The sequence below is a fragment of the Bidens hawaiensis genome, unplaced genomic scaffold, assembly GCF_021521415.1.
Source record: "Bidens hawaiensis isolate Kalapana, Puna unplaced genomic scaffold, B.hawaiensis_p1.1 tig00023395_1, whole genome shotgun sequence".
Classification (NCBI taxonomy): Eukaryota; Viridiplantae; Streptophyta; class Magnoliopsida; order Asterales; family Asteraceae; genus Bidens; species Bidens hawaiensis.
In genome coordinates this window covers 136,872-156,063 of record NW_027493665.1, presented here as the reverse complement: position 1 = coordinate 156,063, position 19,192 = coordinate 136,872, and the positions used below count along the sequence as shown (strand labels likewise).

General features: G+C 36.1%; 2 protein-coding genes across 2 annotated transcripts; one reads left to right on the top strand and one right to left on the bottom strand.

Annotated features, from left to right (window-relative positions):
- Positions 1-221: 221 nt before the first annotated feature.
- LOC143567386 (uncharacterized) lies at positions 222-11,987 on the bottom strand. Its single transcript, XM_077053824.1, has 5 exons — positions 10,110-11,987; positions 9,269-10,076; positions 5,704-5,780; positions 617-2,260; positions 222-560 (listed from the first exon to the last, which is right to left on the bottom strand). Exons 1-5 carry the CDS (start codon positions 11,985-11,987, stop codon positions 222-224), a joined length of 4,746 nt encoding a protein of 1,581 aa, XP_076909939.1.
- A 4,171-nt stretch (positions 11,988-16,158) lies between these two features.
- On the top strand, positions 16,159-18,813 carry LOC143567385 (putative late blight resistance protein homolog R1A-3). Its single transcript, XM_077053823.1, has one exon. It carries the CDS (start codon positions 16,159-16,161, stop codon positions 18,811-18,813), a length of 2,655 nt encoding a protein of 884 aa, XP_076909938.1.
- The last annotated feature ends 379 nt before the right edge of the window (positions 18,814-19,192 follow it).

Below are 19,192 nucleotides of genomic sequence, written 5' to 3'. Positions count from 1 at the left end.
ACGTTACGTGACACGTAGCACCGATTTGTTACCGGGTCACAACACCGCCAACCTTTTCGTTCCGAGTCGTACCCAACGAAGATACACCGTATTGCTTTCTTCTCCATCTTGTCTCGTAAATGGTTCGGCACGAATACATAACAAACACATCCAAATACTCGGAAATACGACACGTTCGGTTTTATCTTAAATAACTTTTCATATGGTGATTGGTAATCTTGTTATTGTTGTGGTAACCGATTTATAACATACGCCGCCGTACGCATTGCTTCAGCCCAGAAACGACCAGGCACATTTTTAGCATGTACAATGCTTCTACACGTTTCTCCTAGATGTCGGTTCGTCCTTTCGGACACGCCGTTCTGTCGTGGCGTGTTCGGGCACGTTAGTTGTCTTCGGATTTTATTTTCTCTCAAGTATTTTTCAAAAACAAACGACAAATATTCGCCACCGTTATCTGATCGCAAGCGTTGAACCGTACACTTCATTAGCCTCTCGGCCTCTTCCTTGAATAATTTGAACTTCTCGTATACTTCAGATTTTTCCTTCATAAAATCCACCTACACATATCTAGAGAAGTCATCTATGAATGTAACCATGAACTGAGACCTTTTACAGAGGGCTGTTTCACCGGACCGAACACGTCCGAGTGAATCAATTCTAACGGTTCCTTAGCTTTATAATTTGAGCTTTCATATGGTTGCTCGTGGGCTTTTCCAAACTGACACCCGGCACACACCAATTCTTTCTTTACTTCGAACTTCGGTAAGCCTTCGACCAACTCGTTTTTCACCATCAATTCTAGTTTGTCGAACCCAACGTGGCTTAACCTAGCGTGCCATAAATCCGTAGTTTGACATCCACTCATTTTGTCAACATACGCGGATTCAGCAGATAAAACATAAACGGTGTCAGTTCGTTTTCCTTGCAATATTGGAATGGATGGAGTTTCATATTTATCAAAAATCTGCATGTTATCTGGTCCGAACAGAACGTACTTACCAGTCGAGGTTATTTGTGGTATGGAGAATAGATTCTTCTTCATTCCCGGAACGTGGAAAACATCTTGCATCACGAACTCCTTTTGATTACCGTCGGCTTGAAAGTGAACCTCCCCTATATTAGCAATTTGATGCCTCGAGTTATCCGCAATAACCACCACGTTATCTCCGATATACTTCTTGCACTTACTTAACTTTTCTTTCTCTCCGGTTAGATGATTCGAGCATCCCGAATCAATAATCCATTCTTCCAACCGATTTGACTTAGGCTCGGTTGTAACCGTAAGAACCGGAACCTCTTGAACTTGTGCCATATTCGCCTCGACATCCCATGGTTCTTCACGCTCGGTTGTTGCTGCATTCCCTTCTTCGGGTTTCTTAGAAGGACAATTCTTAGACATATGACCTCGCAAGCCACAATTATAGCATGGGTATGGAAATTTTTTGTTTTGATTCTTTCGGTCACTTGTTTCTGAACCCTCAACTTCAGGTTTGTGCTGCCACTGTTTTTTCTTTCGATCAGTTTGATCTTTATAATTTTTGTTTGGTCTAAATTTTCCTTTGCCACGGTTAACGTACAAGGCCGAGTCCTCCTTCTTCACTTGATCAGGAACTGATAACCCAGCCATCTGAGTAGCGAGTGATTCTTGTGCAGCTAACAAATTCTCGAACTCAACCAGAGATGGTTGAACGGGCCATCCTTGGATGGCGGCGACATAGCTTCGAAATTCGGGTTTCAAACCATGAACAATAATCCGCTTCATTCTTGCATCACCAATACGAGCCTCGCGGTCTAATTCTCCAATCTCCCTACACAACGACTTCACCCTGTGAAAATACTGCGGGATTGATTGATTTTTCTGACTTACAGATAAGAGTTCGTTTTCCAACAATTGAAGTTTGGCATCGTTTCTCTTAGAGAACAAGGCAGCCAGCGCGTCCCAGGCTAACTTTGGTGTTGCAAGATCTCGGATATGATCTAACAGTTCATCCTCCACCGTCGTCTTTAGGATGAACATCGCTCGTCCGACTTTAACTCTCCACTTGTGAATCGCCCCGTTAGTATCAATTCTTGGTTCCTCCGTGCTTGCACCGTTGACAACCTCCCATAGATCCGAACCCTGTAGAAACGAACTCATACAGGTAGACCATGTATTATAGTTCGAGTTGTTCAACTTCTTCACCGCACCGAGCCCTTGAAACTCTGCCATGACTAACGGGTCTTGCTTATGCTTTTCTTCACCGAACGATTCTTTAACCTACAGCCAAATCAATCGCTTAAACAAGCAATCAATCGTAGAACGAATCACACGGGCTGGACTTCGATCAAAGAATCAGATACGAATCGGTGGCTGGCTTTGATACCACTTGTTACGATTTACAAGTGGAAATCAAGAACTACAAGCGAACACACCCAAACAAAATACGAACTCACGTTAGCTTTTCTGGTTTTATTACTTAAACTCACGAAAACCAAGATACATAGAAAACAAACAGAACTAGTGGGTTTATATAGACCCATAAAAACATAATCCTAAACCAATACAAACTGTTGAATTTGACTTTCAAACAAAAACAACTTTATTCAAAAACTAATAAAACAGATAAACTTAAACTTATTCTCCAAGTAAGCAAAAATACCCCTCGGACTTTTATGATCTCCTTCTTCCACCCCTCGAGATCGGACCGTACCTCCCTATCCAACATTGCTCGTTTTTAACAGTATCTTTACATTACAAGCCTTGCACTCCACTCTGAGCGTTTGATTTCATCCCGCTCAGTCTGCGAGGTAATAATGGAGAATACGAGTATTATATTGTTATCATAATGAAAGTATAATATTAGATATTTCGATTTTAGTTGTATATATATGATTAATAATGCATTATGCCTCACCAGACTTTCATTATTATAGAATATTAAAGAATATATTATACATTATTAAAGCTTAAGTGTTGTATGTTACCATTGTTTGGAGGTAGTAGTTGATCATGCTTCCTATTATTTGCATTCAAACTTGACCTTCTGATTTAGCTTCCATTGTTTCTTCATGAGCTTCATGACTTTGTATTCATGTTCCAGGTCACCATGATAAAATTTTACCCATTTTTGTTTCATCTCCATCAACTCTTTTAAAGACAAACACATGCTAAACTTGTGAAGATATGCCTTTTAATATATTATATTCACCAATCTCATGCTTAACACCAGAGTGCATATGAATATGAAACGATCTATATGTGGATCACTTATGTCTAAAAGCAATATCATTATCAAGATCTTCAAGATCATCTTCAGATTCATCGGCATCTTTGTTTTCATCTTAATCACCCTCACCTCCCCAAACTTGTTGTAAAAGTTTGTAGACATCTGCAATATGACTGTTAGAACGGACAACAATTTTTCCTTCACCCTTTATCCAAAAACTTTTTTCTTCTGAAGTGTTTCGGCAAGTTGTCCCTTTGTTGGAATAAAACCAGATAATTTGATAACCGTCTCAAACATCATATTCATATCGCTTTTTTTTCTTGTTTTTTCAACGCCCTTGAACGCTTTTTATCGTTCTTTTACCATGTCTTTTTAGCAACGCCTTTCGATTCAACAGGTTTGTAATCACTATCTTCATTGCTGTGATCAGAGTTTGTTTAGTTATTCCTTATGATGATACTTCTATCAAGACAACATCATCATATGCCAATATCATGAAGGCTTTATCATTATGCCATTTATTTTCTTATGAAGTTTCTCAAGATATTAAAGATGAAGTTCGTAAGAAAAAAAATGGCTAATAATGATAAGGCCTTCACGATATCGTTCTCTGATGATGTTTTTTTGGATAAAGGCATCATTGTCAAAAAGGAAGAAGTGAGCAAACTCTGATCACATCAATGAAGATTGTGATTACATACCTGTTGAAGAATCCAAAGACGTCGTTGAAAGGATCTGGTGAAAGAATGATGAAATAAGGCTTTTAAAGACGTTGAAAAACAAGAAAAACAAAAGCGATATGGAGATGATGTTTGAAACGGTTAGCAAATGTTTGAGTTCTATTTTAACAAAAGGGCAACTTGTCGAAAGAAACTGAAGATTAAATTCGTGGATATTAGTGAAGAAATATTGTTGTCCGTTTTCAATTAACAAGCGTGGGGAGGTGGACGTTGGTAAGATGAAAACAAAGATGCTAATGAATATGAAGATAATCTTGAGGATCTTAATAATGATACTAATTTTTAGGGATATGCAAATGTTATAGGTACCGCCCGTATCAACCTTTTGAGATTTCGGGATCGGTACCGGTACTTTACGAAATATTTTGTCTTTGGTACCGATACCAAGCATTTTCTGTACTGGTACATACTTTTGGCGATTTCCGATATCAATATTTTCGATACCGTTACGGCGTTACCGAACTCATCCCTACTGCTTTTAGGGATAAGTAATATATGAAGTTGGTGAATATAATATATTAAAAAGCAATATTGTAAGTTTAACAACGTCCTCATCTTCGAAAGAGTAGTAGGATATTAAACAAAAACGAGTAAAATTTCATCACGAGGAACAAAAACATTGATAAAAACACAAGAAACTTGAAGAAAGAATGAAAGCTAAATTTAGAGGTCAATTTTAAATACAAATAAAAATGAAACATAATCAAATACTATCTCTTAATTATGTAACAAACTATGGGCAACACTTACACCTCTTTGGTTTGAAGGTTCTGAAAATGAAAAATAAAGTCTACATAATCTAATTAAACTAAATTTCTCTTGAAGTTACACCATTTAACTGATTGTATGTACCTCAACTCCTCAAGTTTCGTTTGATATGCATTAGTTTAATTTTGACCCATTATTCAATACCGTAACTTAAACCGATTAGTTTAATAGTTTAAACGTAATTATTACATTCATATTTGTAATTGTAAATTTGTAATATTATAGTATTAGTATGCTAAATATAAAATAACTTCGTGTAGTAAAAAGATGTTAGAGCTTTTATTACGTTTAATACTAATATGTTTTGAATCGTAACTTCTTTTTATATTTGTGTCGACTATCATTTGTTTCACAGTCGACCTTTTATTGCATATTCCTTGTTGGCTTTTTTTATAAAAAGATGTTAGAGCTTTTGTCAATCTAACATGTTTGAATCCTAAATCATTTTTATGACCAATTTTTAAGCTCCCAATAAAGTTGTTTTTGACTAGCCCCTTTTGGTCTATTTTTCTGTAAACTGTTTGTATGGAAAATTATATGCAATTTGATATCTAGAATTTGTTTTGTTTGATTTATTTGTATAAGTGAAAGCTATTAGAGATTTTATTTGTATAAGTGAAAGCTATTAGAGATTATATATTGTTATTGAGTATTATATTGTTTTAATAATTAGGGAGTCCTTAGTGTTCAAGCGGTGGCTTAATACAAAAAAAAAGCCGCCGTTAAAAAAAAAAGTAGTTGGTTATGTTCCTCATTGGATTTTTATTATTATGCATGGTATTAGAGTCCTTAGGGTTTAAACGGTGGCCTAACACAAAAAAAAATTTGTTTAGAAGTTATGTTTCCTTTTATTTGCATCCAAAATTGACCTTCTAATTTAACTTCCACTGTTTCTTCATGAGTTTCACACTTTCATGACTACAATCCATGTTCTAGGTAATCATGATGAAAGCATTCACGATATCCCAAGCTTAACCCCGAAGTACATGGACGTCATTATCAAGATCGGTAATATAGTCAAGATCATCTTCATATTCATCAACATCTCCATCTTTATTTCCATCTTAATCACCCCAACCTGTCCAAACTTGTTAAAAAAGGTTGTACACATTGGCATTTTATGAATGTCAGAAAGAAAAACATATTTTCCTTCACAAACATCATCTCTTACCATCTCAAACATCATCTCCATATCACTTTCCAGTTTCCGCAGCATGTTCTAACCATCTCAAACATCATCTCCATATCACTTTTGTTTTTTTAACCCCTCTAAAAGCTCTAGTTTATCATTTTTTTTACCACACCCTTTTAACGACGCCTTTAGACTCTTCAACGATTATGTAATCGCTATCTTTGTTGATATGATCAGAGCTTATTCACTTAGTTTTTGATGGAGATTCCTTTGTCAAGACAACATCATGAGAGCCCATATCATGAATGATTTATCGTTGTTAGCCATTTGTTCTTATGAAGTATCTCGAGATAGTCTATATGAACTTTATAAGAAAAAAAATCGCTAACAATGATAAAGCATTCACGATATCGGTCCCTGATAGTGTTGTCTCGAAAAAGGCATCTACATAATAAGCTATGATTACATTAAAGAAGTTAGTTATTACATATATACCAGCTGGAGAATCCAAGGGCATTAGTTTCATCTTAATCACCCCAACCAGTCCAACAAACTTGTTGAAAAAGTTTGTAGGCATTTGCATTATGACCATCAAAACGGACAACATTTTTTCCTTCACTAGTATCCACATAATTTTTTTAGTTTCCAACGCTTCGACAAGTTTTAGTTTTGTTAGATTAAAACCCAAACAATTGCTAACTATCTCAAACATCGTCTTCAAGCCGCTTTTGTTGTCTTGTTTTTTCAACTCCTCAAAGCTCTATTTTATTATTCCTTTACCATACCCTTTGAATGACGCCTTTTGATTCTTCGATGGGTATGTAATCACTATCTTCTTTGATGTGATCAAAGCTTGTTCACTTTGTTTTTGATGCTGATGCATTTGTCGAGACAACATCGTTAGATGCCGATATCGTCAATGCTTTATCGTTGTTAGCCATTTTTTATGAAGTATCTCGAGATAGTCTATATGAACTTTATAAGAAAAAAAATTGCTAACAATGATAAAGCATTCACGATATCGGTCTCTGATAATGTTATCTCGATAAATGCAGCTACATCTAAAAAGAAGGGAACTAACTCTAATGACACAAAAAAAAAGATAACGATTACATACCCGTTGAAGAATCCAAAGGCGTCGATGAAAGAATCTGGTAAATGAATGATGAAATAAAACTTTTAGAGGCGCTGGAAAAACAAGAAAATAAAAACGATATGGAGATGATGTTGGAGACGATTACCAAATGTTTGGGTTTTAATCCAAAAAAAAGGGCAACATTTTGAAACGGTTCAGAAACTAAAGATAAAATTCGTCGATATTAGTGAAGAAAAAACTGTTGTCCGTTCTCAAAGGCACAGGAGGTGGAGGTGGAGGTGATGAATATGAGATGATCTTGAGAATCTTATTAATGATATTGCTTTTAGGGATGAGCAAATGGTACCGGACTGAACCGGTAACATAACAATACTAAATCGGGTATTGTTCGTACCAACCTTTTTAGATTATGGGATTTGTGCAGTAGTGGTGTTTTTTATCAAATTTTCGGTACTGATACCCATTTTTGACGATTTTTAATATCGGTAAATTCGATACCGATCCCATCCCTATTTCTTTTAGAGATAAGTATCCATATATGAATCATTGCAATTTCTTTTAGAGATAAAGTATCCATACATGAATCACATAGTACGTATGTACTTCGGTGTTTACCAACATTGATAAAAACACATGATGTTCGTCTCCGAAAGAGTAGTAGGAGATGAAACAAAAATTGGCAGAAATTCATCATGAGGAACTAGAACATTGATAAAAACACATGAAGCTCGTGAAGCAACAATGGAGGCTAAATCTAAAGTTCAATTTTGAATGCATATCAAAGGAGATATAATCAAATACTATCTTCTAACTATGGTAACAATATTCGTTGAGACTTGAGACGTTACCCCTTGGACCCAGGTAAGGTAATGCTCAAAATCCCACCAAAGGGCGTCATTTACTTGAAACACCCTTGGTTTGTAGGTGCTGAAAACGGAGAAGAGAAGTCTTTATACGTGTGTCTTAGGTAATCCAAGATTCCAAGTAAACTAAATATTTCTTGAAGATACACTATTTAACCCATTCTATGTACTTAGTCTAATTTGGACCCATTTTTTATTTAATATATAACTAACGGATTGAATAGTTTATGCCAAAATTTTAAAAATAAATTATTGCCAAGTTTAATAATTTATACGTAACTATTCATATCATTAATGATGAACAACACTACTTATTATGTAAAAGTATAAAACTACCAAATAAATATAGATGAGAACAACTTGCTTATGTTGTTTGTGAGCCCATTTATGGGCATCCAAAAATTGACGGACAAGCCCACCTAAAGTAGGGCAGGCTCGTTCGCCGTCTCTATTCGATCATTGGTTGGTCACCTCTCACCCTGACAGGACGGGTTAAAACACTTCATATCATCATCTATAGACTTGTATTCTTTGCAACATCTATTCATCATTTTGCAACGGTCGATGTGGGAACAAAAATCAGCTTTAAATATCCAATTTTTGTATGTGTTTGATTTTCTCCTAGTATATTATTGCATTACTTAATTATGGATTTTTTTCTTACTAACGACGATGAAATATTTTATTATAACATATATAAAAAAGGTGCAACATACAAGAGGGCCTAGCAAGATGCTAGCCACAGTCCTCGCCAAAAAAACATACATCACCTAAAACAAACGAATAAACGCATCCCAATCTTTCTATGACCAGTGGTGAAGCTTAGACGAGTTCGTCGGGAGGGGGGGGGGGCCTCAAAATGTATTATAAAAAACATAAACTAGGGGGGGGGGCAGACTCAATTTTAGGGTCAAAAACGGGTAAATTTACAATACGTATACAAATTTTCGGACGAAAAAAGGGTCCGCCCTTGCCTCCAAGTAAGCTTCGTCCCTGCCCATGACAAAGACTCCCTCTCAATCTATTACTCACCCACTATTCTTGCCACCGTTATAGCAATACCGTTAAACACCTTCCATAAATACTAAAGTAAAACACGACACAAGGCGTGAAAAATCTTCGCCTTTCTTCTTGGAAACTTGATATATTTATGAAGATCCAACAAGTTTGTAACACCAAATGTAAATGCATTCAAACAAAATGTTATTGGCAAACGAGCCAAGCCAGTTGCAATCCATCAATTAGTTAAACGTATCATAGACAAACAAAAGCATAAACTAAAGAAATCACACAAATATCAATACATAACAAAGCTCAGATACACATATTACACTTACATTATTCATGAGGTTGTTATATAAGCAATCATGTTGTACAAGAAACTTGCCACTCATACAACTATTTGATGCAAATTACTAAGAGTTAGTCATAGAAAGGGTCTCCCTCAAAGAAGACTTTACCTGGATCCTTGTGAATGATGTTGACACGAATATCACAGTTCCACATCTCACGTTGAGCTTCTTGAATTATGTTTACAGATTCGAGTACACTAGAGTTTGAATAATCAACCGTAATATGCTCAAGTGTGTAAATGTTCCCAAGTTCTGGTGGAATTTCCTTTAGATATTCACAACTTCTCACTACTAGTTTCTTGAGGCATGGGAAGTTGATGCTAGAGACTTCCCAGACGCAGATGTTCAGCTTCTCTAATTTCAAAAATTTCAACCGGTTAAATTGCTCATCACCGGTGTCCCAAAGGTGTCCTTTGAACGAAGATTCTAGTAACTTGAGAACCTCGAGTTTGGGTAATCGTTGAATTGCTGACGTGTAAGACCAAGGAAGACATAACCCTTTTATGGTCAACCTTTTCAAAGTTTCCGGGAACTTTATTGTGTAGTTCGCTAAATTTACCGTGTCATACATGTACTTCTCTATGTTCAAAGCTTCAAGATTAGCCAGCATGGCAAAGCTAAGTAATCCATGATTGATTGATGCTGAAAATATAGAACACCCTAGCTTCTTGATACTAGGAAAAGCTAGAAGCAAACACTGAGCCCTATAATCTAATCTTAGCCTGGAAATCGTTTGCAAGTGGAACAGTCTACGGGCATAGAAACCAGTCGAGAAGTCAATTTTGTCACACCGCAAATGCCTTAGATTAACCATATTATCTCCTGAATATATGAAGCTTTGAAACTTGCCTTTTATAATCAGAGTTTGAAGGCTACAAAAATTAGTCTCTTCAAATATGGAGTCATATGTGCGTGACCAAACTGCTAATTATCTTAAATGAACAAGTAATTTTATTTTTTCGAAATCAGCTATTGGAATATTTAGTAGATCAAACACCCTAAGAAGCAAAAAAGAGAAAACCCAACTTGTAGTTCTATCTTCTGGAAGTCGACTATTATGAAAGCACAAAACAGACCTTGTGTACGTGGCATAATTATGCGAATAGATCTTATGCAAAACTTCATAGTTTGTGAATAGACGGCGTTGCTTCAACATGTTGGAAGGAGATTCCAAGACAGAACTGTTGTTTGACACTGACATACTCGTTTTCTTAAAGAAATTTTCTTCGGATGCTTTTGTCAAGCATAGTTCTCTCAAAAGATCATGCAGACGACATGATTTAATCCCTCCATTAGACCTTTTTTCAGCAACACTTAATAGATTTCTATCAATTAGATCCATGAGGTAATATTCACCTTCTTCCTCCAAGCTTCTTCGGCTTGTTTCTCTTATAAACCCTTCGGCCATCCAAAGCTTGATCAACATCTGCACTTGGATTTTATGGTCTTCTGGAAAGCCCCCTACGTAGAGAAAGCATCCCTTCAAGTGAGAAGGTAGATGGTCATAACTCAAAGCTAGCGTATCCAAGCATCCTTTAGGGTCATTAATAACGTATGAACCAACACTTTCGGCAATTTTGTCCCACAAATCTTTCCTTTTCTCTCCTTTCTCCAGAAGTCCTGCTATGACAACTAATGCAAGGGGGGGCAATCCTCCACACCTTTTAGCTATATTCTTCCCTGTCTCAATCAAACTTTCAGGGCACTCATGTCCCCTGAAAGTCTTCCTGCACAATAACTCCCAACTTTGGTCTTCGGTTAAGTGTTGTAGGTTGTGGGTGAAACCACCCCGGCTTATATGCAAAGCAACTTCTGTAAGCCGGGTGGTTAAAAGAACTCTACTTCCAGTGTTATCATCTGGAAAACATATTCCCACATCTTCCCATGCCTTACGACTCCATATATCATCAATGACAATCAAATATTTTATACCCTTTAGGCTCTTGTACAGCATTTGACAGAGTTTTGATTCACTCATTGTCTCATGAACTGATTTGCCTATTGATACTAGTAGTTGTAATAACAAATCTCGCTTTGAATATGCTTGAGACACGGTAACCCACCCACGTTTATCAAAATGGTACTCAACAAGAGAATGATTGAATATTTTGGTAGCCAGAGTAGTCTTACCTAGTCCTGCCATACCCACAATCGAGATTATGTCTAGCTTCTTGCGGTACCCGGTAAGTCTATCTATTATTAAAAGTGCATCTTCTTCCAAGCCCACAATCACTTCTTCATGTTCTATTGAACTAAGATTCACTCTTGTATCTCGGCTGACACAAGTTGTTGAAGCAGCTTCAATCTTCTCATCCGTCATTATGTCTCGGCCAACATTGTCGCCTTTCTCATTACTCGTCTCCTCTTTGATAGATCGTAGCTTGCCCATAACATCCTTAAGGCCCTCAAGAGAGCAATCAAGTAAATAATCTTTGGAAGTGGGGAATACTATACATGGATATATCCACTCGTGGCCGGAACCGGGTACAAATTTAATGTGCATGGGGGATCCCTGCTCGATCTTATACTCAACAAAACTATCCCTGAGTTCTCGCTTCATGATAGCAGAAGTTAAGAACATATCAACCGCGTCTTCTGCCTCCTGTGCTGCTTCCATAAGCCTTCTCTTCCAGCTCCCCATATGATCTTCAAGTTCATGTGCTTGTTTCTTGTCGATCGTTCTGTCTTTGAAACATGATCCAATCAGGTAAGCAAGCTCCTCATAAAGCATCTGGATTTCAGGCTTTCTTTTTTTGATTATAGGATTGTTAGCAATTTGTGTATTACCATAGTAGTTCTCGTAAAGTAACCTCCTCAACTTCACCATTAACGTTTCCGTATCTGTGTTTGGTTTCATGTGATGGCGTACTATCCAAGCTGCTTTATATACTCCAGCAGCAAGATTCCATGATCCACCATTGTGTCTTTCTAGTATCCAGATGCCAACAGTAGCCCCCTCAAAATTACATCAAACGGCAAAGCTAACTAAAACATAATTAACAAATAATAATACGAAATAATGAAATATTCTTAGTTGAATAGAATATTACGTTTTTATAAATTTGGTTTCAACAAAAGTGGAATGAGAAAATACTGATAACAAATGGTTGTACATCCTCTAAAATGAATTCCTATGTATAAATATACAATTACGTCTGCTGAACAACAACATACCTAATAAATCATGAAAATACTAGGTGTATTGGCTTTTATTAATCCCAACGTACTATTATCTTTTGATTGATGTCGGTCCCAACTAACGAATTGGCTGATAACGATCCCACCTTTTATCCTATTTGTTCCCAATGGTCCGCGACTACTGGAATGCTAATGCCGTTAGTTGCAGGTCGCTGGAAAATCGCTTTTAGCCGGAAAAGGCACATTTTTTGCCGGGAAACTCTGTCACACACCCCAACCTACGGCGAAATGCCGGGGACGCGAAATGTTGGTTCACAACTCACAAGACATTATCATACATTAATTGATGACAATATCTAACATTACTTTATTAAAATTCAAATCAAATACACGCATCATCCAAAGAAATTACAATACAGGAATATAAACAAAACAAAACAATACAATTAACTTCTTTTATTTAATAACCTAAAGACCAATGACTAAATGTCTTCGTCAACTTTCAATCGTCCAATATAGCACCTGCAATATGCATAAAAATAATATAGTTTGTTAACAATATGTTGAGTGAGATAACCACCAATTTAATATAGACTAATAATAAAACAAACAAACAAACCATATGTGTTAATGTGAGTAGTACAATTGATGTAACAAGTAGGTGTCGTTTGACCTTTGCCATGCAAATCGAGCTTTGGCTACTAAGACGGGTTATGATCATACTTGATGAGATAAACTGTGACGGACCTCTCCGAATGCGATAAGATAAACAATTAAAACACATTGCACATAACAATCAGTTTGCATACAACACAATAAGCAATAAATGATTTGTGATTTAAAATGAGATTTATGTATATAAATGAATTTTGATACGTATACTGCCCCAAAGAGAAAGATGGAAAAAGAGGGTAGTGATTAACACACCTTAGCAATTAAAGCGATCTAGAAATAATAAAATAATAATAAAAAGCTGTCGACCAAACTCAACCAAAAACCCTACAAAATTTACAAAAAATAATATTAATAAAATCAAACATTTAGCCGTTGGAATCGCACAACTGGCCTTACGGTTCAAAATATATGATTAAAACAAGTTAAAAGAGTGTTTTAAATGAGTTGAGTCGGATCAGAACTGAAAAGTCAGGTTTTCTTAGATGTGAAATTTAATTACAAACATAAAACTCTTTTGGAGTAAAGCTAATCTTGACCACAAGAGGGTTTAATTTAGAAAATACCGGTTTTTAGTTGTTAAGAACCCTAAACGGTTCGGTTTACAATGGATCACCAAAACCCTTCTGATTCACGAAATTGATAGAGGGCTTTGACGTATTACGATGAAACAATGGTTTTTCGTTTATACAACTTACCCAGATTCACAATAGATAGAGTTAGAATACGAGTCAAACGATTAAAGTTTGGGCTTTGAAAAGTCAACTATCTTGAGAAGCTTGAAGATCTTAGAGAAATCAATGGTGGAGGTCAACAAACAATTTTTAGGGATGGTGGCTGAGTTTTGCAGTAGGAATTAGTGTTTAGAGAATAGTTGATTTAAATATTAAAGACTTAAATTAGTTTATTAGGCAATTAACTCGTTTAGGCAATAGAATATTCGTTTAATGACGAAATCAACCTATGTAAAACATCAAATTCATTTTTATAGAAGAGTGAATGAATATGACATGAAACAGGGTCAAGGGGGTTTTCTTGTAGCTCAATACACGCGATTTAGGCTGAAAGTAACCCGATTTTGCATTAAAATCGAACCAAAAATGAACTAAAACTAACCAATTGTAGAAATGGGCTCTAGGCGTCACACGGCCAGCATAGGGAAGTCTCCTCCCCATGGCGCGGCGTGAAAGATTTTTTTACAAGTTAAATGGCAGAAATGGGCACTAAATCGAACAAAAAATGAACTAAAAATACATTTGTGCTTACTTCAAACCAAAGTGGGTCATTTTAAAAAGCTAACGATTTGGTTAGGGTTAAAACATGTCATTTTTTAAAGGTAACAATTTATTTCTAGTTAAATCAGGTTATTTTAAAAACATATCTATTTGGTTCGGGTCAAAACGAGTCTTTTTGAAAATGTATTGATTTGTTCGGGGTCAAAACAAGTCTTTTTGAAAATGTATCGATTTGGTTCAGGTCAAAGCGAGTCAATATAAAACTGGTCAGTTTGTAAGTGTCAATTTGTTTTATGAATTCGAATTTTCCTTGATTTTCACACGTTAAATCTTTTAACCCACAAGCAACTTACGTTTATATGGTTTTACTCATGTGGAACATGTTCAAGTTCATCAACAAGTATTTGCATAGTTTCATTTGGAGATACATATGTTGTGTGGATTACGGGTTGATCAGGATGTTATCATGTATGTATTGGAAAAATTATCCAAACATGCAATGTATTTGATGTAGTAGATTATGATTTTGGTTGTAGGTGCAGAAGCTGGTTGAGAGGGTTCCCGAAGGGTTTGTACTTAGTAAAGAACAGATTGGAAGCTTTTGGTGGTGATGAAAACATGGCAGTGTGGCACTTCAAAGACTCTGTCCATTTTATTATTTTATTATTGTGGACTTTTGACCTTAAATCATTATGAAGTATATTATATTACAATATATTATATTATATGTTGTGCAGCCTTGCTGAATTCTTGCTGGATTGTAACTCCATTTTTTTATATATAAAATTGACTTTTTCATAACCCAAAGCATGGTGGATTATTATTCAATCAGGTTCTTGGTTGTTTTGGATCTTAGTAGGTATTTTTTTAGATAGTTTTGAGATTTAAAAAATATGTATTGGGGATGCGTTTGATTTTAGTTTCATTATGGCCTACTCAGATTGTTTGAGTAATATTTTGGGCTCTTTTGGAAAATGTTATGAACTTTTTGAGTGCATTTGTTTTGTAAGTTTTCTAATTTATTGTTGGATTAATGTCGTCACAAAATTCCCGTATTGATATTCATGTCTATTGGAAGGGTAAAATGCTAGTTTGTTATGACACACACCATAACCGAAACTGACCCACAAAAATCGGTTTTAGAAAACGCTTAACCAAATAATCGATTTTGAGTTCGGTACAATTAATTCTGTTCGGTTTTCTTACTCAACCTATAGTAAGTTGAAACTTCTTGTGCCCCCCCCCCCCCCCCCCCCCGAGTTTATGATTTTCACAATACATTACCCGTTTTTGGCTGAAAATTTGAGCCTGGCCCGCCCGAGTTTATGATTTTCACAATACATTTTGAGTCCGGCCCCATGACAAACTTGTCTAAGCTTCGCCACTGCTTGCAACCTTATTTAATTTTATTATGTATAAACTATTTACAAAACTAGAAAACAGCCAAAATTCCACCGTCCTACACGACCTTTTCAAACATGTATTAGAAAAATAGTCACTCAATACAATAAAATAGGTTAATAGTTATTTGAGATCTGAAATTTAAAATGTGGCTCACTCAATGGTGTTTTTCATAGTGATGGGGTGCCTCTTCAATAGAGCATCAAAATCAATATAAATTATTGTCATCCCGTAAAAAAAAAAGGCTAACTTGATAGTGAGGTAGTTGTAAATGCTATTTATAAAAAAAAAAAGAAAAACAGAGTCGGCGGATGGCAGGCTATCCGGCTTGAATCTGAAAGTCAGATAATCAATTAATAATAATACAAAATAAAATAAATAAAATACTAAATTATAATAAAAAACAAAGTCAGAAGAAGCAAAGTTGAAGACAACGTCAGTGGATTTTAAAAGCCATCTCATCAACGAACTTCCACCAGATCATCTACAAGTGGTTGATCTCGACCACTCCCTTCAATCAAACTTGTTCGCTAGAGTTGACTTGGAGCTGAGATGGAAAACACAGATCTGGAGACGTTCATGGTGAAGTTGAGAAGGTTACTTTACGAGAACTACGACAATAATACAACGATTGGAAACAATCCTTTCATCCAAGCAAGAAAACATGAAATCCAGTTGCTTTATGAGGAGCTTGGCTCCTTAATTGGATCATGTTTCAAAGACGAAGATGATCTTGAAGATGTGGGAAACTGGAAGACAAGACTAATAGAAGCAGCACAGGAGGCAGAAGATACCGTTGATATGTTCATATCTTCTGCCATCATAACAAACGATGATGACCTACAGTTGACATATCGAAGAATGACTGATAATTTACTCGACTGCTCTCTTAAGGACCTTAAGGGTGTTATGGACACCCTAAAATCTATTAGAGCGGACATGAGTAATAAGAAGGGGAACTTGTTCCAAAACCACGTTAACCGGCAAGACATCATGTCGGATAACAAGTTTGAAGCTAACGGAAATACAAGAGTGAATCTTAGTTCGATAGAAAATGAAGAAGTGGTTGTAGGATTCGAAGAGGATGCATTACTCATATTAGATAGACTTACAGCAGACCGCAAGAAGCTAGACATAATCTCCATTGTGGGAATGGGAGGACAAGGCAAGACTACTCTCGCTAACAAAATATTCAATGATTCTCTTGTAAAATATCATTTCCATGTACGTGGGTGGGTTATTGTTTCTCAAGCATATTCAACGCGAGATTTGTTATCACAATTAATGGTGTCAATAGGCAAATCAGTTCATGAATCAGCGAGTGAATCAAAATTGTGTGAAATGTTGTACCAGAGTCTAAAGGGTATAAAATATTTGATTGTTATGGATGATATCTGGAGTAGTAAAGCATGGGACAATGTGGGAATATGTTTTCCAGATGATAAGACCGGTAGCAGAGTTCTTCTAACCACCCGGCTTACAGAAGTTGCGTGGCATGCAAGCCAGGGCGGCTTCATTCACAATCTAGGACATTTAACCAAAGACCAAAGTTGGTACCTGCTATGTAAGAAGACTTTCAGGGGATCTGAGTGCCCTGAAAGTTTGATTGAGACAGGTAAGGATATAGCTAAAAAGTGTGGAGGATTACCACTTGCTTTAGTTGTCATAGCAGGAGTTCTGGAGAAAGGAGATAAAAGGGAAGATTCGTGGGAGGAAATTGCGAAAAGTGTGGGTTCCTATATTATTAATGACCCCAACGGATGTTCGGATGTGCTTGCTTTGAGTTATGACCATCTACCTTCTCACTTGAAGAAATGTTTTCTATATATTGGGGGCTTTCCAAAAGACTGTAAATTCCAGCTGCAGAGGTTGATCTGTCTTTGGATGGCTGAAGAGTTTATAAAAAGAGGCCAAAGAAGCTTGGAGGAAGAAGGTGAATATTACCTCATGGATCTAATTGACAGAAATTTGTTAATTGTTGCTGATAGAAGTTCTAGTGGAGGAGTTAAATCATGTCGTCTGCATGATCTTTTGAGAGAACTATGCTTGACAAAAGCTTCTGAAGAAAACTTCTTCAAGAAAGTAAGTATGCCAACATCAAACAATTCCCTTTTCAGCATGATGAAGCAACGGCGTCTATTCACAGACTGTAAAGTTTTACCTGAGATCTATTCTCATAATTTTGTTTCATACACAAGTTCTGTTTTGTGCTTTGATGACCATTCGCTGCCAACACGTAGAAATACAGGTTGGGTGCTTTCCTTTTTGCTTCTAAGAGTGTTGGATTTACAAAACATTCTACTATCAAAATTTAGCAAGATAAAAATGCTAGTTCACTTAAGGTACTTAGCATTTTGGTCATATAGCAATCGATTCTCTTTCTCAAAAGCCCAGTTATGGCGCCTTCAAACTCTCATTGTTAAAGGCAGGTTCCAAAGCTTCATGATTTCACCAGATAATATGGTTAATCTAAGGCATTTGCGGTGTGGTAGAATCAACATCTCAAACGATTTTAGTGTTCCTATACTGTTAAACTTGCAGACAATTTCCAAGATAATATTGGGTGACAAGACTCAATTTTTACTTGAATCTTTTCCACACATCAAGAAGCTTGGGTGTTCTATTTCTTCAACATCAAACAATTGTGGATTACTTAACTTTTCCATGCTAACACATCTTGAAGCTTTAACCATAGACACTTACACATTTGAATCAAGAACGTTAGCAAACCCAATAAGGTTTCCTGGAACTTTGAAAAAGCTGACCTTATCAGGGTTCCGTCTTCCTTGGAATCATATGTCAGCTATTCAACAATTACCCAAACTCGAGGTTCTCAAATTATTAGACTCTTCGTTCAATGGACACCTGTGGGAAACTGGTGATGATCAGTATCTCCAGTTAAAATATTTGAAATTAGCGGGGCTGGATATCCGTGTCTGGGAAGCTTCTAGCATCAACTTCCCACGCCTAAAGAAACTAGCAGTGATAAGCTGTAAAGATCTGAGTAAAATTCCACTTGCGTTAGGAAACATCTCCACACTCGAGCAGATTGAGATTGATCCTTCAAACAATGGTGTGCTCGATTCTGTAAATAGAATTCAAGAAGTGCAACATGAATTAGGGAACTATGACATCCATGTCAACTTCTATTGCAGGGACGACTATAGTCGTTTAATAAGATCTCCTAGGAAATTTAGTTTAAATTAAATTGTCTTAAAAGGATAGATGACACTAGGTTAATTATTTTGCATACATTGATATATGTGGTTGTAAATTTATAATGGTATACTATATATATTAGTATGCAAAAGATAAAATATAGTTTCAATATTTGTAGTCAAGTACATTCATTTTGTGTCCGTTTATGTTTGTTTGTTTATGTTAGCTTACATTTGTGAAGTGTTCGTTTAAGTTTAAAACGAACAAACCGAACACATTCATTTTCTTAATGAACGAACATAAAGAAAAAAAATGTGTTCAATTATACATTTGTGTTCAGTTAGAGTTAAATGAACGGACTACAAATATGAACCCCCCCCCCCCTTCGTATTTGTTCAGTTCATTTACATGCATATTGCTACCTTTT